The sequence below is a fragment of the Molossus molossus genome, unplaced genomic scaffold (genome assembly GCF_014108415.1).
Source record: "Molossus molossus isolate mMolMol1 unplaced genomic scaffold, mMolMol1.p scaffold_m16_p_1, whole genome shotgun sequence".
NCBI lineage: Eukaryota > Metazoa > Chordata > Mammalia > Chiroptera > Molossidae > Molossus > Molossus molossus.
The window spans coordinates 58110861-58128269 of NW_023425344.1; the positions used below are offsets into that span (position 1 = coordinate 58110861).

Genomic DNA, 17409 nt, shown 5'->3' on the forward strand with positions numbered 1-17409 from the left:
ATCAGAATCGAACCCACGATTCATTGGTCTGCGGGCCGACACTTTAACCACTAAGCCAAATCGGCCAGGGCTACCTTGCTCTTTTTTTAGGTGCAAATATATTGTGGTTTTTTTTTGTTTGTTTGTTTGTGTTTTTTTTGCCAATATTAATTACAGCTTTTAAAAAGATTTTGCTTCTGTTCCTTGCATTTTTGTTTTCTTTTTCTGAAAATTTTTCTGTTTTTTATTATGTCCTCTCCATTATGTTATAAGTTTTCTTCAAATGTTTTACCAGATAAGCTTACTGTATGTAGTACTACAGATGAGAATGCACCCTTGATGGGCATTTATATCTTAAGATAAGGAATACAGAGGATCTGAATAGAGCATGCTCTGTTCCTTGGTCAGATGAATCAGTAATTTCCCAGTGGGTTGGAGGGGTGGAGAATGACTAAGTGCTCTCCCCTTACTTCCTCTATAAAAGCTAATCATATAAAATTGTTGAAGAATAAAGGTACTTCAGTGACAGAATCATTGTTAAATATATAGTTCAGGTACATTGGTTTTGATTATGTAGAGATAATAAAACTGTATAGAAAGTAGAAGAATGTGTTAAATAGTTTATATAACCCACCATGGTTTCAAGTATGAAATGTTTAGAATCATTTTTGTCCAATGTTAGATCTCTGGAGGTTTGTGGTATGGCACTGCCTAATTTGCTAATGTTCTGAAGTATAGGTTAAAGAGAGATGATGTGCTTTAGGTACCAAACTTTCAGAAATCTGAGTTGGTATTTTGAGTATATTTTTATTTTTTTATGAACAGAGCTTTTATCTCTAGGAGATGTTCTACATAAATTCCTGTGGATAATAATCTGTTAGCTTTTATTTAATAACAAAACATTACAAAATTCAGTAGCACAAAACCACATTTATTATTGCCTGTGTGTCAATGGGTCACTTGTTCTAGACAGAGCTTGGTGGGCTGGCACTACTCATTTTGGCTGGGTTTGCTCACATGCCAGTGGGTTTGCTGGGACTTGTTTTACATATTTCTCATCTTCTTCCTGGCACTAGCAAGTTGTCCTGGGGATATTTTTCCCATGGAGATGGTACAAACACAAGAGGGCAAGTGGAGGATGTGAGGGCTCTTAGTGCCTAGGCTTGGGCCTGGTACCTTGCCACTTCTGCCTCACTCTGTTGTATGGTCAGATAGGAAGGGTTGGACGACTACTTGAAGAGGTTAGGAAAATGTTGACTTTTTTATTTTAGTGATGAAATTGGCAGAGGATAAAAGCTTTCGTTTAGGAGATGATACCTATTTGAAAAATAAGGAAAGATTTAAGAGCTATATGCATCTTGTTTTAAAAACCTTGAGTATATATTTTTAAGTCTCACTTTTCATTAGAGTAACCTTACTTTAATATAATTTTCAGGAGATTTTGATTTTGAATAATAAAATATTTTTTGTGTCTGTATTTGAAATGCAGCTCAAATACTACTTTTTAGCTTTTTGTGGGGTCCTGAATTTTGTGAATCAAGGTTTTCAGCTCAAAGATCTCTAAATGTAAGAAAGGATTAACATTTGTTTAAAATTCATTCTACGTATTACGACATTGAACCTTTGGAAGAGGTGGAATGAGTTTACTGTTTTTGTTTCTTTAGCTGTGAAATGATATTTCAAGAATGTGAATGAATACCAACAAAACATTTTTCATCATGTTTAATTTTTGGTCAAAATGAGTCAGGGTGACCGACAAGAGAGTGGAGGAACTTGCTGCCTGGTTGGTTGCCTCACTCCTATGAGATGCCCTGAACAACAGCCAAAGAGACTTGAGCTTCCTGAAAGTGGGGGATTGATAGCTAAAGGTTCTTTTTGCTTTAAAATTCTAAGGGAAAAACAACCCATCTCAGAAAATACATGAGAATACTGTTGATACGGTAATAATAGAAGGAACAGATGTGTATTCACCTTCTTACAGATTTCAAAGTAGCAAACATTCATTTATTCAACCTTGTTAAAAGAAAGTTTTGACCTGGCTGATTTGGCTCAGCCCTTAGAGCTTTGGCCTGCGGACCAGTGAGTCTCGGGTTTGATTCCAGTCAAGGGCACCGATCAGTTGTGATTCCTTCTCGGCCCTGGTCAGGGTCCTGCGGGAGGCAGTCAGTCGATATGTCCCTCTCACGTTGATGTTTCTCTCCCTCTGTCCCTGTCACTCTTTCTCATGATAAATGGAAAAATGTCCTCAGGTGAGAATTAAAAAAAAGAAAGTTTCAGGTTAACATAAGTTTGCCTTTTTAAATTCCATACTTGATTTTTATCAGAATGGTTTCTGAATGAATCACATATTTACTTGTGTTCTTAAAATATAATGATAATTAACTTCTTAATAATGAGAATTGCCATAATTAGACTGTCAGTTATTGTGGTATATAATAATTCTCTCAGGGCTCATATGTGGCTATTTGATTTTGGTTACTCTGCCACATTATTCCTTACTTAGTTTAGAGTATTAGCCTCTTAAGCCATCTATCGGTTTCTTCTCTTATGATTCCCCCAATCAAGGAAACCTTTTAAAAAGTCAGATCAGGAAGTTTCTTTGGCTCTTAAGTTAAAATGTAAGTATTTCTGCCCTGGAGGGTTTGGCTCAGCAGTTGGAGTGTCGGCCTGCGGACCAGAGAGTCCCGGGTTCAGTTCCTGCTAGGGGCACGTAGCAAAAAATAAAAAAGTAAGTATTTCTGATTGCTGTCTGCCTTGTCAATCTCATCTCACCTTACTCTCTCCTCTGCTTCCTAGACCATGTCCACATTGGCTTTCTTTAAACTACTCAGAGTCATTAAGCTCTTTCCCAAAATGGAGCCTTTGTAATTGCCACTTGCTATTGCTGGCATGCACTTGTTCCATATCTCTTCCTGGTTAATTCCTGCCTATCTTTCATTCTCAACATAAATATCACTTTCTGTGATGGGCCTTATCTGATACCCTCTCTCCCCATCCTCCACCAATTTAAATATAGGTTTCTCTCATACTATACTTATTGTACATAATTTTGATAATGTGATTATTTGTGTGATTGCTTGATGTTTATCTCTGCCTTTAGACAATAAATTCCATGATAATAGAAACTTTATTTTTGTTTACCATTGTTTACCCGATAACTAGCACAATATGGAATTAAGTGTTTTTTTAAATGTTTACATTGATTTTTTAGAGAGAGAGACACATTGATGTGAGAGAGAAACATCAATCTGTGCTGCCTCCTGCATGCCCCACACTGGGGATTAAGCCTACAACCCGGGCATATGCCCTGACTAGAAATTGAACCAGGACTTCTCAGTCTATGGGATGACACTCACTTCACTGAACCACACCAGCCAGGCTGGAATAAATAGTTTTGTTTTTTTTTAAATCTATGGTGTTGTCAATTAAAGGGTACACCCTGATTTCAGAGATGTTAACATATTAAAACATGGCAGGAGCATTAGCTGGACATTATCTATCTAAGATGGTCTCATGTTAGAGATATAAAATGTAAAAACATGTATTTCATTGAATCAGTACTTAATAGTATAATAAACATCCTTACAGGAGAATTATGAAAAAGCCAATTCCCTAGTACCTGAGACCATAAATGCATTTCTTGATTTCTTTGTGATAGACTGCATGTATTCAAAATATATCCTCTCAAAATTTTTTGCTCAGCTGGGCAGGTAGTGAATCAGATGAACAAGAAGCTGCAGACAGGTTTTACGGAACCAGAAGTGTTACAGATATTCTGTGATACCTGTGAAGCTGTTGCGAGGTTGCATCAGTGTAAGACTCCAATCATTCACCGTGATCTGAAGGTACTGATTTTCGACTCCTAATGGATTAATGCATTTTAAACTTTCAAATTAAAATGTTCTTGGGCTATCTTCATCTAAAACAATATTTATTACTAGCACTGAGCTTTGTCTCTGTCCCCCACTGCATTTCCTGAGGTCATCTAAATACTGGCTGTAGAATTTGGTGGTAATTATCTTTAAGGTCATCTAACCTTTTTGTGTGCTCAGACCTCTTGTATATAATACCCACTTGTTACATTGGAAAAAATCCCCAAAGGGGATTGAACATTTCTGGTATCATATTGCTGGAGATAACCAGTACACGTATCTTGTAAAACTATAAGGTGTCCTCTTTGATACTCACAAACACTAAGATTACAAAAATTCCTCTTCTTGAAATTCTTTATGTGCAGATATCCCATCGCTAACCTTCCCCTCCTTTAAGTCTGCTCAGATTCACATTTCTAATTGTACTGACTTAGTTATAATTGTAACCTAACAGTCCTGCTTCTCATCTGCTCTACTGTTTATTATGGCTTGTCATCTTCTAAGATACTATATGATACTGTATGATACATACTTATGTATTAAGCCAATTATTTATTTTCTGTCATCTTCCACTAAAATGTAAGCTCCATGTGGACAAGGATTTTTCCTTTTTTATTGATGTATCTAAGCATTTAGAACAGTACATGGTACACAGTGTGTTCTCAATAATTAATATTTAATGAGTGAATGAATCTCATTTATGACTGATTATACAGAATTTATGAAAAGTGATAATAAAGTGCTTTTAAGATACAAGAGAATAGAAGATGTTACTTAGAATATAGGTCGTAACCATGAAAGCATCGTCCAGGGAACCCTATGATAAAAGGATACAAGTTAAGATAAGGTTGAAATGCGTGACTGTCATTTTTTGGATAACCAGTCTAGTTTATTTCAGTCCTTTTGAATATGCAACTTTTATATTTCCCTAATAATTTGGTGTGAATTTTTAGATTATTTAAAATTACTAAAAATTATTCGTTGTTTTTATGTAGATATTTTCAGCTGAGTCTTAATGATTTAAAACCAGAAAAGACATTGAACTACATAATTTTGTATAGGCCATATTTCATATGCTTAATTCTTTTTTTTTACATGTGTAAATTTAAGCAAACTTATGTTTAAGTAGATTTCTTGTACAAATATTTATTGTGTGTAAAGCTTTTAAATGGTAAACTAAAATGAAATCTAGAAGAAAAATTATAAAGAAACAGTAATGTATTTTGATAGAAATATGAGAAATTGAATTACTCTCCAAGACTGTGTCATAAAAATAAAAATATTGTGGAAAAATGTAATAACATAGTATCATTTATTGAGTGCATACCTTATTCCAGCCACTGTTCTAAGCACTCTACATGTTTTAATTAATTTACTTTTTATAATAATAGATACTACCTTTCCTATTTTATAGATATGGAAACTAAAGCACACAGTGGTTAAGCAAATTATCCAAGGGTATGCATTGCTAGTGAGTAGCTAAGTTGGACTATGAATCCATACTCTCTTGTTCTTGAAACTGTGTGTGTAATACTACAACTCTAATCTCCAAGTTAAGGCATAAAATCAGTTCTTGTTTTTCAATGTAGTATTTTAGATAAAAATGGTATTAAGAGTTAGAGGTAGACTTTTAATTGTTTTTGTTATTGCTTGTCTAGATAAGGTGATGAGTCAGAAATGGAGAGAAATGGAGGTATAAGTATAGACCTGCTACAAGTTCTTTTCTTTCACTGAAGCACTTTTAGAGAGGATTTGGGGTTTCTTGTCCCCTGCAAAAATCATCCTGAGATGATTTTTCTGTTCTTAGTAAGAGAAGCAGTAGACATATATATTTGGTCTGATTCATTTGTCTTTTCTCATAATTCGAGGTATTATATATATAGTACACATATAATATGTATATGTATATATGTGTATATGTATGTGTATATATCACAAACCCTTCAATGTTGATTGTGTAAGATCATAGTTGTAAAATAAGTTTCATTTTTTAAATAGTGCTAATTATTGTTTTTGTGTTTTTTTTAAGGTAGAAAATATTTTGTTGAATGATGGTGGAAACTATGTACTTTGTGACTTTGGCAGTGCCACTAATAAATTTCTTAATCCTCAAAAAGATGGAGTTAATGTAGTAGAAGAAGAAATTAAAAAGTAAGTGTTTGTCTTTATTGCATTTGTCTTAAGGGAATTTTAGTTAACTTGGGTCTGTGATCAGCTCCGCTAATACATATTTTAGATATTCCATTCATAGATTTCTTCAAAATATTTTATGCCATAGACATTGATTAATTTATGTCTGCTCTAACTCAATAGGAAATACATTGCACCATGGATACAAGTTTATTCATCTACATTATAAACTCATTTATCAAGAAAGTTGTTAAATAAGCTATAGTAATGAATGGAATCATTAAAGGGAGTTTTTGTTGAGTTCAGTTAAACATCTTTGTTTTTTCTTAGGAAAAATTAAATTATTTGCAAACATTTAAGCTTTTATTTCATATTTAATAGTAAGAAGTCGGCTTCTGTATACGTTGAAAACTAGGCTGAAAATGTGTTACTTTGTAATAGTGTACTGGAAAGCTCTCTGGTAGAAAAATAAGTCATAATTGCTTTATGTTTTCTTACTCTTATACTTTCCATGGTTGCTAGATTACCTGTTAAGACTTTTCTGTTTTCTAGTTTCAGAAAATGAAACTGTTTGTAAATCTTAGATTACCTTAATAAAATGATACAGAATGAAGAAAGATCTGTCAGAATAGGAATTTCTAAGTAGTTGCCTTTTCTGAGTTGCCGTCTTTACTTCACAAATTTTCATTGTTTAAAACGGTCTAGGGGCTATTAATTTGAACTGTAATTTATATTTTGAAATAGCTCAAGTAGAGCTGATGTTACCCTGGCTCAGTTGTATAACATTATGGATTTCTAGACTGTATTTCTACTCAGGGAACTTAGCTTATGATGCTTGTATTAGATTCCTTAAAAACAAACAAACAAACAAAAAAACAACCCTCCATAGTAAATATATAAATGTCCTGAAGAACTAAACAACAATAAATTATTGAATTGGCTTCTTGGGAATGTAATTTTTAAAAATGATTGGATTGTAATATATAATGGCAACTATAGGATTCTGCTGAAGCACCTCTAACTTGCTGGGTTTTACTTCTTACGGAGATCTGAAGTATAGTTAAGGATTAGTAGAATTTTGCATTAGCAATGTGTGTAAGCTATGAGTGTGTTCTTGTGCTTTGTGGCTCAATTAAAGAGCTAATGGCCTAACCATTTATTCAGTTGACAGGTATTTATGTAGGGCCTGCAGTGTAGTGGACACTGTTGTTTGGGCTTTAGGATAGCAGTGAACAGAAGTCTGGCCTGCATGCAGTTCATATTCTGGTTTGTTAGGTTGCTATTTGTTAGTGGTATCATTCGGAATGTCCCACCAATCAGGGTCATTGGAAAAAGTAAGATGCTAAAATGTTCACCTTTAAGAGACTTTATGTAAAATAAAACATATAGTCACTCAAAATGAATTTTAAATTATGCTATGATATGGGAAGTTCTTCCATATTTTGGTAATTTCTGCCATGAAATCGAGCACTACTTTATTAAAATACTCTATTCATAATGTATTTGGGGTTTTTATATTGGTAAATATTCAGTGTCTTATAATTCCAAGTATATTATGATGGCAGTATTAGAATTGTATTTAATTAGTGTAATTAGAATATGGCACCTAGATTATTTTTAAAACAACAATTATAAAAACAAATCTAAAGGAGATTTACTGCCATGTGCAAGTCCATAAAAACAAACATCTTATAAACATATAAATGACTTTTTTGAAAGAATGAAGTTTTACTTTTAAATTGACTAAAGTATTTTTATAAGGATATTTTAATAGTTATTTAAAAAATTCAACAAAAACTATGTTTCTAATACATTGTTTTTATTTAAAATTTTTATATTAAAGAGAATTAATTTTTTTTATCAATAGAGATACTATTGCACTTGTTGAATAAAAATGTGTATACATGCTTTGTATTATTTAATCCTTGATGGACTTCTAATGTCTTTTAAAAATAGTATTATTTTTATCTAATGTTATTGAACCAAAAAGTTTTTTGCAGTATTTTATGTAGAAACAATGTAGTATCTGTCTTTTTAAAAATTTATATATATATATCTCCACTCCATTTTACTTATTTACTGCCAGGTATACAACTCTGTCATACAGAGCCCCTGAAATGATCAACCTTTATGGAGGGAAACCCATCACCACCAAGGCTGATATCTGGGTAAGGCCAAGAAAGGTTGACATTTTCTCTAACTAAATTAAAAAACTACGAGTTCAATTGATTATTTGCCCCTGCCCTAGAAAGGTATTTCCGAGTAAGTAGAAGAGTGGTGTACAGTGCAGATTCTTATTCAAGAGATGAAAAATATTAGAACGTTTTATCTTCTTAATCCTGAGATGGAAAGCTTAGGTATAAAAATGCAAATAAAGGACTCCATATACTGTAACTTTTTACCATGATATTTTTTAGTTTTTAGATTATATATGAATGTTGACAGCATTTTGGTTGAGTAGAATTTTGGTTGATCACTTTATGGAAAAGCTGGACATAACTCTTGAGTAATTACACTGATAATGTCTGGACTAGTTTAGGAAATTAACATGAGTAAAACATTTAAAAAAATTATAACCATGTTATTGACTGACATACATATTGAAGGTTTTTAAAATTAGGATATATATCTGGATTGAATTATTAAGCTAGATTGTGTTTCTATATAGTTGAACTTTATGTTACAATGTTACTGTATTAAAGGGTTGCAGCATTAGGAAGGTTGAGAACCACTGCAGCAGGAACCAAACATGTGGCTTATTTGTGAGCTGATGCTCTAACAGCTGAGCCAAACTGGCCAGGGCTGTATTTAATAAATGAAAAGAAAAGTATTTTAAATGAGAATCCACTTAAATTCAACTAGTATTTGGCTGTGTCAACCACTAGTGACCATGCTAGAGATGAAGGAAAAAAAATTTCTTTGCAAATACTAGAATTTACTAGAAAAGTCATGTTTATTTTGTTAAATGTTCAGAAAGTAGTTGAAAGTAATGTGTGAAACCAAATGAATATCTCCTTAGTTCCCTTCTCCTGGCCTCTTCCTATTAGGGTTGGGATACCTAAATATTCCTGCAAGTAATAAAAAAATAATATTTTGGGTATCTTTATATCTGTCCACATAATATATACTTTTTCACCAAATTGTAGTTCTTAAATCTTGTGGTAGTTGAGTTTTTAACCATATACATAATTGAATCAAACTATGAATAAAATGCTGCTTATAGATGCCCAGCTTATATAACTCAAATTCAATTCACTTTTCTCAGCATTCAGTCATTAAATGGCTTATATTATAATGTAGAAATCAAATTCAATTGGATCATAATTGATAAAATGAAAGTATTAGAAGAGGTGATTGTGGAAGTTTTTTTGGCCTAATTTCGTGACTTGTTGAAATCTGTATTACCTAAAAATCTATTTCAACAGCAGAAGAAACGACAGACATCATAGCCCAATACTGTTTTTAAATCATCAAGAGTTGATTAAAAAAAAATTTGCTCTCTAAACACATGTTGTTACCCAGTATCTTAACAGAAAGGAGAGGGAATATTTTTTGTTGTTTATTTTTCATCAGACTTAGTATGCATGCATACTACGTTCTGAGCAATAAGTTTAAAATTTATACCATTTATAGGTTAGTGGTATTTCAATAACAGCTAACTCCAGGTATAACTGTGGGGTTATAGATGCTCAAAGATAAAAGAGAAGTAGAAAATGATAAAAACAACAACAACACAGAATCTATGTTTAGAGATAGAGATAGAACTTGAATTTCCATGATATCATGTTTATGCTTGTCTTAGCTCATATGAAACAGAAGTACGCTACAGCATTTTTGCTGAGAGATGCTTCCTGCTACCTTTTGATGAGGGAAATGTAGGGTGGCGATAGCCTTCAAAATCAGGTCATTTGTTCCCTCTTGTTTTTTGAACAATTCTCATTAAAGCAAATGGATAAAGAGGGAAATGCCTTTGATGTGAAAAAATTAGGACGCCTCATTTTGTTCACCCAGCATGAAGCAGAATATTTTAGATTTGTGTTTTTTAAGTACACTGACATTGCTGTCTAAAATTGTTATCTGGAAACTCCCACAACATTTAGTGTGACAGAAGACACATTACTAAAGTTTTGATTGACAACATGAAAATGGCTAAAATGGTATCTCTTTTGCATAGACTGTCCTCTGGGTAGGAGAAAGATGTCATTTAATGCAGATATTACACCATTAATAGTATTTTTTTAAATGCTTTGAGGGAACCTTATGCTCAATTTATTGCATACATGCTGAAGATGTTTTACTTATAGAATAAATATCATAAATTTTTTAAAGCCACATAGAACTGGATTTTTCTATTCAGAATCTTCACAATTTTGTTAAAAATAAATAACACTGTAATGTCTTTGAATGGATATATTGACATCTCTAGAGCCTTTAAATTTTTTCATTGGAAAACTGTTACAATGTTGAAAGTAATGATTAGTAAATTAATATTACTGAACTCACACAGGTGTTTCTGTATATTGCAATCTTCATAGTAGTATTTGTTAGTTGCATTTACTAAGCTGATATGTGGAGAAAATTCAACAAAGCAACATTGATTTGCTTATTTTTAGATGATAAGGACAAATTTTAGTATTTTTAATATAATTGTATACTAACTATTGGATAATTTTATACAATCTGTTTAGAGTTAGAAATACCCCTTACAGTGTTAATTTTATACAATCTGTTTAGAGTTAGAAATACCCCTTATAGTGTTTTAGATGACACTTCTTGTGACAACATAATGATTTTTTGACTTGAAAATTACATTTTATTATTGGTTTTCTGGTTTGAGCTGTTAACAGCTTAGCTAGAACTTTATTTTTTAAAGTATTTTGATTTTTTGTTGTCAGCAAATAGATTTATTGGTGCTGTCATGTCAAGCTGTCCAAGTGAAGCAGACAGAGCCCTACCTTTTTGAATTTTCACATAGATTACCCAAGTACATATGTGATAGTGGATTATAGAATAAAAATCATAGGGTTATCCAGAGAAATAGGGACTAATTTTTATAGTATAAAATAATGGCACATGCTTAGTGACTGATAAATTTGACTGTGCTGGTTAATTCATATTTGGAATCCCAGGATTTTAAAACATGTTTTATAGTAAATTTAAAAAAGGTGCTGCTAGAAGGAGCCTTGTACTTACATTGTTGGTTATATGCTAGTTATGTACTAAATACATATTTTCCTTGTGGAAGAAATAAAAGTATTTTTTTTTCTAAAACGGACTGACCACTTCTACTTTTAGTTATATCTAGAGTTCTATGATAGCATTAATTCAACCAGCTAGCTGGCCACAGATTGATAGAAAAACATGGAAATGGTAGTTAAATGTCTTCTAAAAATTAAGCACATTAATTTGCTTAAGCAAGTAATTTGTGAAAAGATTGATTCAGTATAGAAACATTAACCTTTTAAATAACAAATTTAATTTTTGTTTTAATGCTATTTTTATAGCCTGTGGTTAAGTTGTTTACTTGAGTTCTGATGATGTTTATGCTTCTTTATTTTACAGGCACTGGGATGTTTACTGTATAAACTTTGTTTCTTCACTCTTCCTTTTGGTGAGAGTCAGGTTGCTATCTGTGATGGCAGCTTCACCATCCCAGACAATTCTCGTTACTCCCATAACATACATTGCTTAATAAGTAAGTACTTGGAAAAATTTATGACACAATTGTAAGATACTGTACATAGGGCCTGCTGTTACATCCCTTTGCCTAAGTCTAGCCCTTTAATTTTATTTATTATAATTTTATAAAGTTATAGTAAAGAAAAACATTTAAAAAGATGTTTAGAGACTTTTATGGAATGAAAGTGACCTAATTACTGACTAATACATTAAGCCCCTAGATAAGCTTTTGTAGAACACAGAGATTATGTAATGAAGGAAATTGGAATTTCTGGAAAAACTTAGAGCATAACATTTAATTTTTTGGTCTTTGTTCTTTTGAAATCCAAATATCCAGATCTGTTGCTTTTGTTTGGATCAAAGTATAGCTAATCTTAGATTGTTGCTTACTTGACCGCCCTTGTTAATATGTATTCTTTAAATTGTTATCAGAAGCAACCTAAGTGCATCAGAAGGTGTACTCCTATGGGCTCTTTATTCCAAAAGAATACTTTTATTCTAGCCTGCCCTAAGACTTTTTTCTTCCTTTTGATAGGTACTATAATTTAATTTCGCACACTTGTACATGGTAACATTTCTGGAAAGATGATCTGGGGAGGAAGAGGACCATCAGACATTAAAATATATTAGAACTTGTAGTCAACAGCACCTCTCAACACTGAATTAAAGTGTTTCTAGCATTTCCAGTCTGTTTTCTGCATGTTAAATATTCCCTGTCATAGCCTCAAACCACATGGAGCAATGCAATAGAAAAGAGAGTCAATCTAAATATATTTGATATTTTGTATGATAAAGATGGCAGTTCAACTCAGCAGAGAAACACAGATGGAAATACAAAGAGTTAATGGCAATTTCTAGATTAAAAAAATCAGACTAAATCTATACCTCAAACTTTATGTTAAAATTTCAGATAAAGACAAATGTAAAAAATAAAACATAAATGTATTTAAAGAAAATAGATGTGAATTTATTTATAAAACTGGAATGAGTAATCTATAAGCGAGGCATTAAATCTGAGGAATAAGAAAATAGGAATCCATTAACATGTAAATTTAAACCATTAAAAATCTTCCCAAACCTACGAACCCCAGAATAAAATCAGATGATCAGCCCTGGCCAGTTTGGCTCAGTGGTTAGAGTGTCGGCCAGTGGTCCAGAGAGACCTGGGTTCGGTTCCCACTAAGGGCACGTACCTCAGTTGCAGTTTGTCCCTGGCCCTGGTGGGGTCGTATGGATGGCAACCACTCGATGTGTCCCTTTCACCTCGATGTCTCTCTCTTTCTCTCTCCCTCCCACTTTATCTGAACAAAATATCAAAAAATGTCCTTGGATGAGGATTAAAAAAAAAAAAAAATCAAGTGATTAATTGGGAAAAAAAAAGTTGATACCCATTTGACAAATGGATAACTCTTGTAATTTATGAGGCTCATGTAAATACAGAAAGTGGAGCATAAGAAGATACCTACCCTCAATTTGCAAACATATCATTTAAAGCAAACCTTTTTATTTCTATAATGTGGATTTGCTCATACATGTTAAAGAATTATTCCAGTAGAACACAAAAATTGCATTGCTTGCCCTGGCCAGTTTGGCTCAGCGGTTAGAGTGTCGGCCTGCGGTCCTGAGAGACCCGGGTTCGGTTCCCGCTAAGGGCGCATACCTCGGTTGCAGTTTGTCCCCGGCCCTGGTCGGTTGTGCGGGTGGCAGCCACTCGATGTGTTCCTTTCACATCGATGTTTCTCTCTCTCTCTGTTCCTCTCTCTCCCTCCCACTCTACCTGAACAAAAAAAAAAAAAAAAATTGCATTGCTTCATGTGGGATATTTTTCCTAGGCAAGGGGAACCAGAGTAATAGAGTCAAGGAAATGTTGTTATAACTTACGGGGGAAAGGAAATAGCCCGAAGGTTGGCTCCTGCACTTCCAGCATGAACACTTTTAGTTATAATTGGAGAATAATAAATGTGAAAATTTTCTTCCAGAGTTACCTGTCAGTTTTGTGTGTCCCTCCACTAATGGTGGCTCCCTTAAGAGCAGCCCCTCCAGCCCAGGGTTCCAATTTTATTGATTGAATATCTCCCAGCCTTTTTATATCCTTGTAACAGCCTCCTTGTTTTTATATCTTTGTAACAGCCTCCAGCTAAGTTAATCGGCCTGCCTGGGCAGTCCAGGTGACCTTCCCAGGTACCAATGAATGTTTTTGTCAGTGCTGATGACAAGAGTTGTATAGTTTTCCAGTGGTCTGTCCCAAATCTGTTTTTCCCTTAGCCGTGTTATTTTTAGCCTGCCATTTTGCAGAATGTGAAATTATTTATTTATTTATTTAAATATGTTTTTTATTGAGTTTTTAGAGAGAGAGGATGTTTTTATTGTTTTTGTGGTTTTTTTTTTTTTTTTTTAGAGAGGAAGGGAGAGAGAGGTAGAAACATCAATGTGAGACAGAAACATTAATTGACTGCCTCTTGTGCACCCCCTTCTGAGGATCAAGCCCACAATCTGGGCATGTACCCTGACTGGGTAATCAAACCTGGACCTCTCAGTCCACTGAGCCACACTGGTCAGGTGAATGTGAAATTTTTTAGAAGCAAACATACCATTAGAGTATAAACATCAGACCCATAATCCACTTTATTTTATCTAGTCGCTTTCCTCCTTCATTGTCCAAAACTTAGGGCATCAAGAACATGAAAGAACCCTGATTAATTGGAATTCTCAAAGAATAGATGAAGGAATTTATTTGGGCTGTTGCATGTTCTGGCTAATTGAAGTTTAACTTTTTATTGAAGCTCTTGTTGTAAATCATTGTAACTGTGGCACTGCTTTGTTGCTAAGTATGTTTTCTTTGATTGTTAATCCTCACCCGAGGATATTTCCATTGATGTTTTAGATAGAATGGGAGAGAGAGAGAAGGCCAGAGAGAAACATTGATGTGAGAGAGACATATTGCTTGGTTGCCTCCTGCACAACCCCACCAGGGCCAGTGATTTTACCCACAACCCAGGTGTATGTCCTTGACTGGGAATTCAGCCTGTGACCTTTCAGTCCGTGGGCCAACGCTCTAACCACTGAACCCAACTGGCCAGGGCCCTAAGTGTAATGTTTCAATCACAATTGAACTGAATATCTTATTGGGGATCTTGCAATGTCTTAGGAACTCTGAACAGTCTCATTGGGCTTTACTGTATGGTAGACTGGATAGGATATACCCTGATTTGTTATTTAATTTGCTTCAAGTAGTAAGAAGATCTTGTTTTCTTGCATTAGGGTTGACTTTTTACCCCTTTTTCTCTGTGTGTATATGTGTGTGACTATACATTTGTAATGGCAAGTTTGAAAAGCTAGACACTACTGATAATTTTAGGATTTAATTGGTTCTTGTTAATTGATGCTCTAGTGTGCAATTTGCTGCTTTTATTTGTCAATAAATATATAGATTTTAGTTTTCATCAGTGTTTGTATAAATCAGACCATGTATTAAAGTTTTTAAACTTATTTCTGAGAGCTAGGCAGAAATTTTAAAAATGGTTGAGTAAAATAAAAGTATCCAAGTAAATGTGAGTATTTTATCTCCTGTCAAAAGATTTTTATGGACTTTACTTTTTCAATGTTGTCTTAGGTAGAAAAGTTTAACAGAATAGATATTTTTTAAACCAGAACATGCATATCTATAATGTCATATCTTCAGAAAACAATTAGACTCCTTGCAATTTTATTCTTTTTTTTTTTCACATTATCTGTATATTATGTGTTCACCAACAATTTTTTTTTTTTTTTGTTAATCTCACTCGAGGATCTTTTTTCCATTGATTTTTAGGGAGAGTGGAAGGGAGGGATGGAGAGAGAGAGAGAAACATTGATGTGAAAGAGACACATCAATTGGTTGCCTCCTGCACCACTCCTGACTGGGGCTGGTGATCAGCCCTACTACCCAGGTACATGCCCTTGACTGGGAATCAAACCTGAGACCCTTCCATCTGAGGGCCAACACTCTAACCGCTGAGCCAAACTGGCCAGGACGAGATGGCCTTTTTAATACTTACATTGTGGTGATAACCACCACTACCAGTACTACTGAAATCTATTGTAATTCTTCCTGAGGTAACCTAATTGCTAATTTTCTGGGTAAGGTTCAGGATATGTGCTGTCAGATACTCACTGGCGTGTACTTTCTCTGCAGAGATTTCTTTTGATACTTTGAAGCAGAACTTGGTTTTGCAGGTTAATGGTGCATCTGCCAGGGGCTTATCATAAATTATTATTTATTTCAGGATATACTGTTAACTGTAACTAATTACTTTTCTCACCTCTTACTTTGTGCAGTAATATAATGAATCATAATGAACAGTAATGAATGCTTTGTCTTTTATTGCATTTGGGTCTGCTAACATATTATTGCTTTATGGTTCTGTACCTTAGCAGATTATCTATTGGGATTAAATTAATTTTAAAATTGAAATATAATTGACATATATTAGTTCCAGGTATACAACATAATGATTCAGTGTATGTATATATTGTGAAATGATCACCACAGTAATTCTAGTTAACATCCATCATTTCACATAGTTACACATTGTTTTTCCCTTGTTCTGAGACCTTTTAAGATCTCTCTTGGCAACTTTCAAATGTACAGTACAGTGTTACTAATTATAGTCACCATGCTGTACATTGCATTTTTAGGACTTATTTATTTTATAACTAGGAATTTGTACCCTCAACCATATCAACCACACCCAGTCCCCCATCTCTGGCAACCACCAATCTGTTCTATGTATCTATGAGTTTCTTTTTTTAAAGATCCCATATACAAGTGAGATTATATGGTATTTGTCTTTTATCTGACCTCAGGCCTATTCATGATGTCTCAAATGGCATGATTTCTTTCCTTTTTATGGCTGAATAATATTCCTCTGTATATGTGCATAACCTTTTCTTTATCCATTCATCCACTGATGAACACTTAGATTGTTTCCATGTCTTAGCTATTGTAAATAATGCTGCAATAACGGTCCTTTGTCATTTCTTTCAGTGCTGGTTTGCTGCTAATATATTCCCTTAGCCTTTTGTTGTCTGGGAAGCTCTTTATTTCACCTTCTAGTTTGAATGATAGCCTGGCTGGATAGAGTAGTCTTGGATTCAGATCCTTGTTTTTCATTATCTTGAATACTTCATGCCATTCTCTTCTGGCCTGTAGTGTTTCTGTTGAGAAGTCAGCTTATAGCTTTATGGGGGTTCCTTTGTAGGTAACCTATTGCTTATCTCTTGCTGCCTTTAGGATTCTTTGTCTTTAATTTTTGGCATTTTAATTATGATGTGTGTTGGTGTGGGCTTCTTTGGGTTCTACTTGAGGCTCTCTGTGCTTCTTGAACTTGTATGCCTTTTTCCTTCACCAAGTTAGGGAAGTTTTCTGTCACTATTTCTTCAAATATATTTTCTAACCCTTGCTCATTTTCTTCTTCTTCTGGAACTCCTATGATGCGGATGTAGTTATGATTCATGTTGTCCCACAGTTTTCTTAAGCTGTTCTCCTGTGCTTTAATTATTTTTTCTTATTGGTTCTCTGGGTGATTTTTTTCTACCCTGTCTTCAAATGCACTGATCTGACCCCTGGCTTCCTCTACTCTGGTGGTTATTCCTTCCAATGTGTTCATTATTTCTGCTAAGTCATTGTTCATTTCCACTTGATGGTTTTTCATTTCCAGTGGTTGATTCTCATTGTTTCTATATTTTTACTCATGCTGTTGAGCTTCCT

At 33.8% G+C, this 17409-nt stretch overlaps 1 protein-coding gene across 3 annotated transcripts in view; it reads left to right on the forward strand.

Annotated features, from left to right (window-relative positions):
- BMP2K (BMP2 inducible kinase) overlaps positions 1-17409 on the forward strand; it is a 127096-nt gene that overhangs the window by 54751 nt on the left and 54936 nt on the right. For all 3 annotated transcript variants that reach the window (XM_036260447.1, XM_036260457.1, XM_036260468.1), the window contains 4 exons: positions 3682-3824; positions 5881-6002; positions 8068-8149; positions 11544-11676. In XM_036260447.1, the coding sequence (XP_036116340.1) occupies positions 3682-3824; positions 5881-6002; positions 8068-8149; positions 11544-11676 (480 nt within the window). The remainder of the gene's footprint in view (positions 1-3681; positions 3825-5880; positions 6003-8067; positions 8150-11543; positions 11677-17409) is intronic.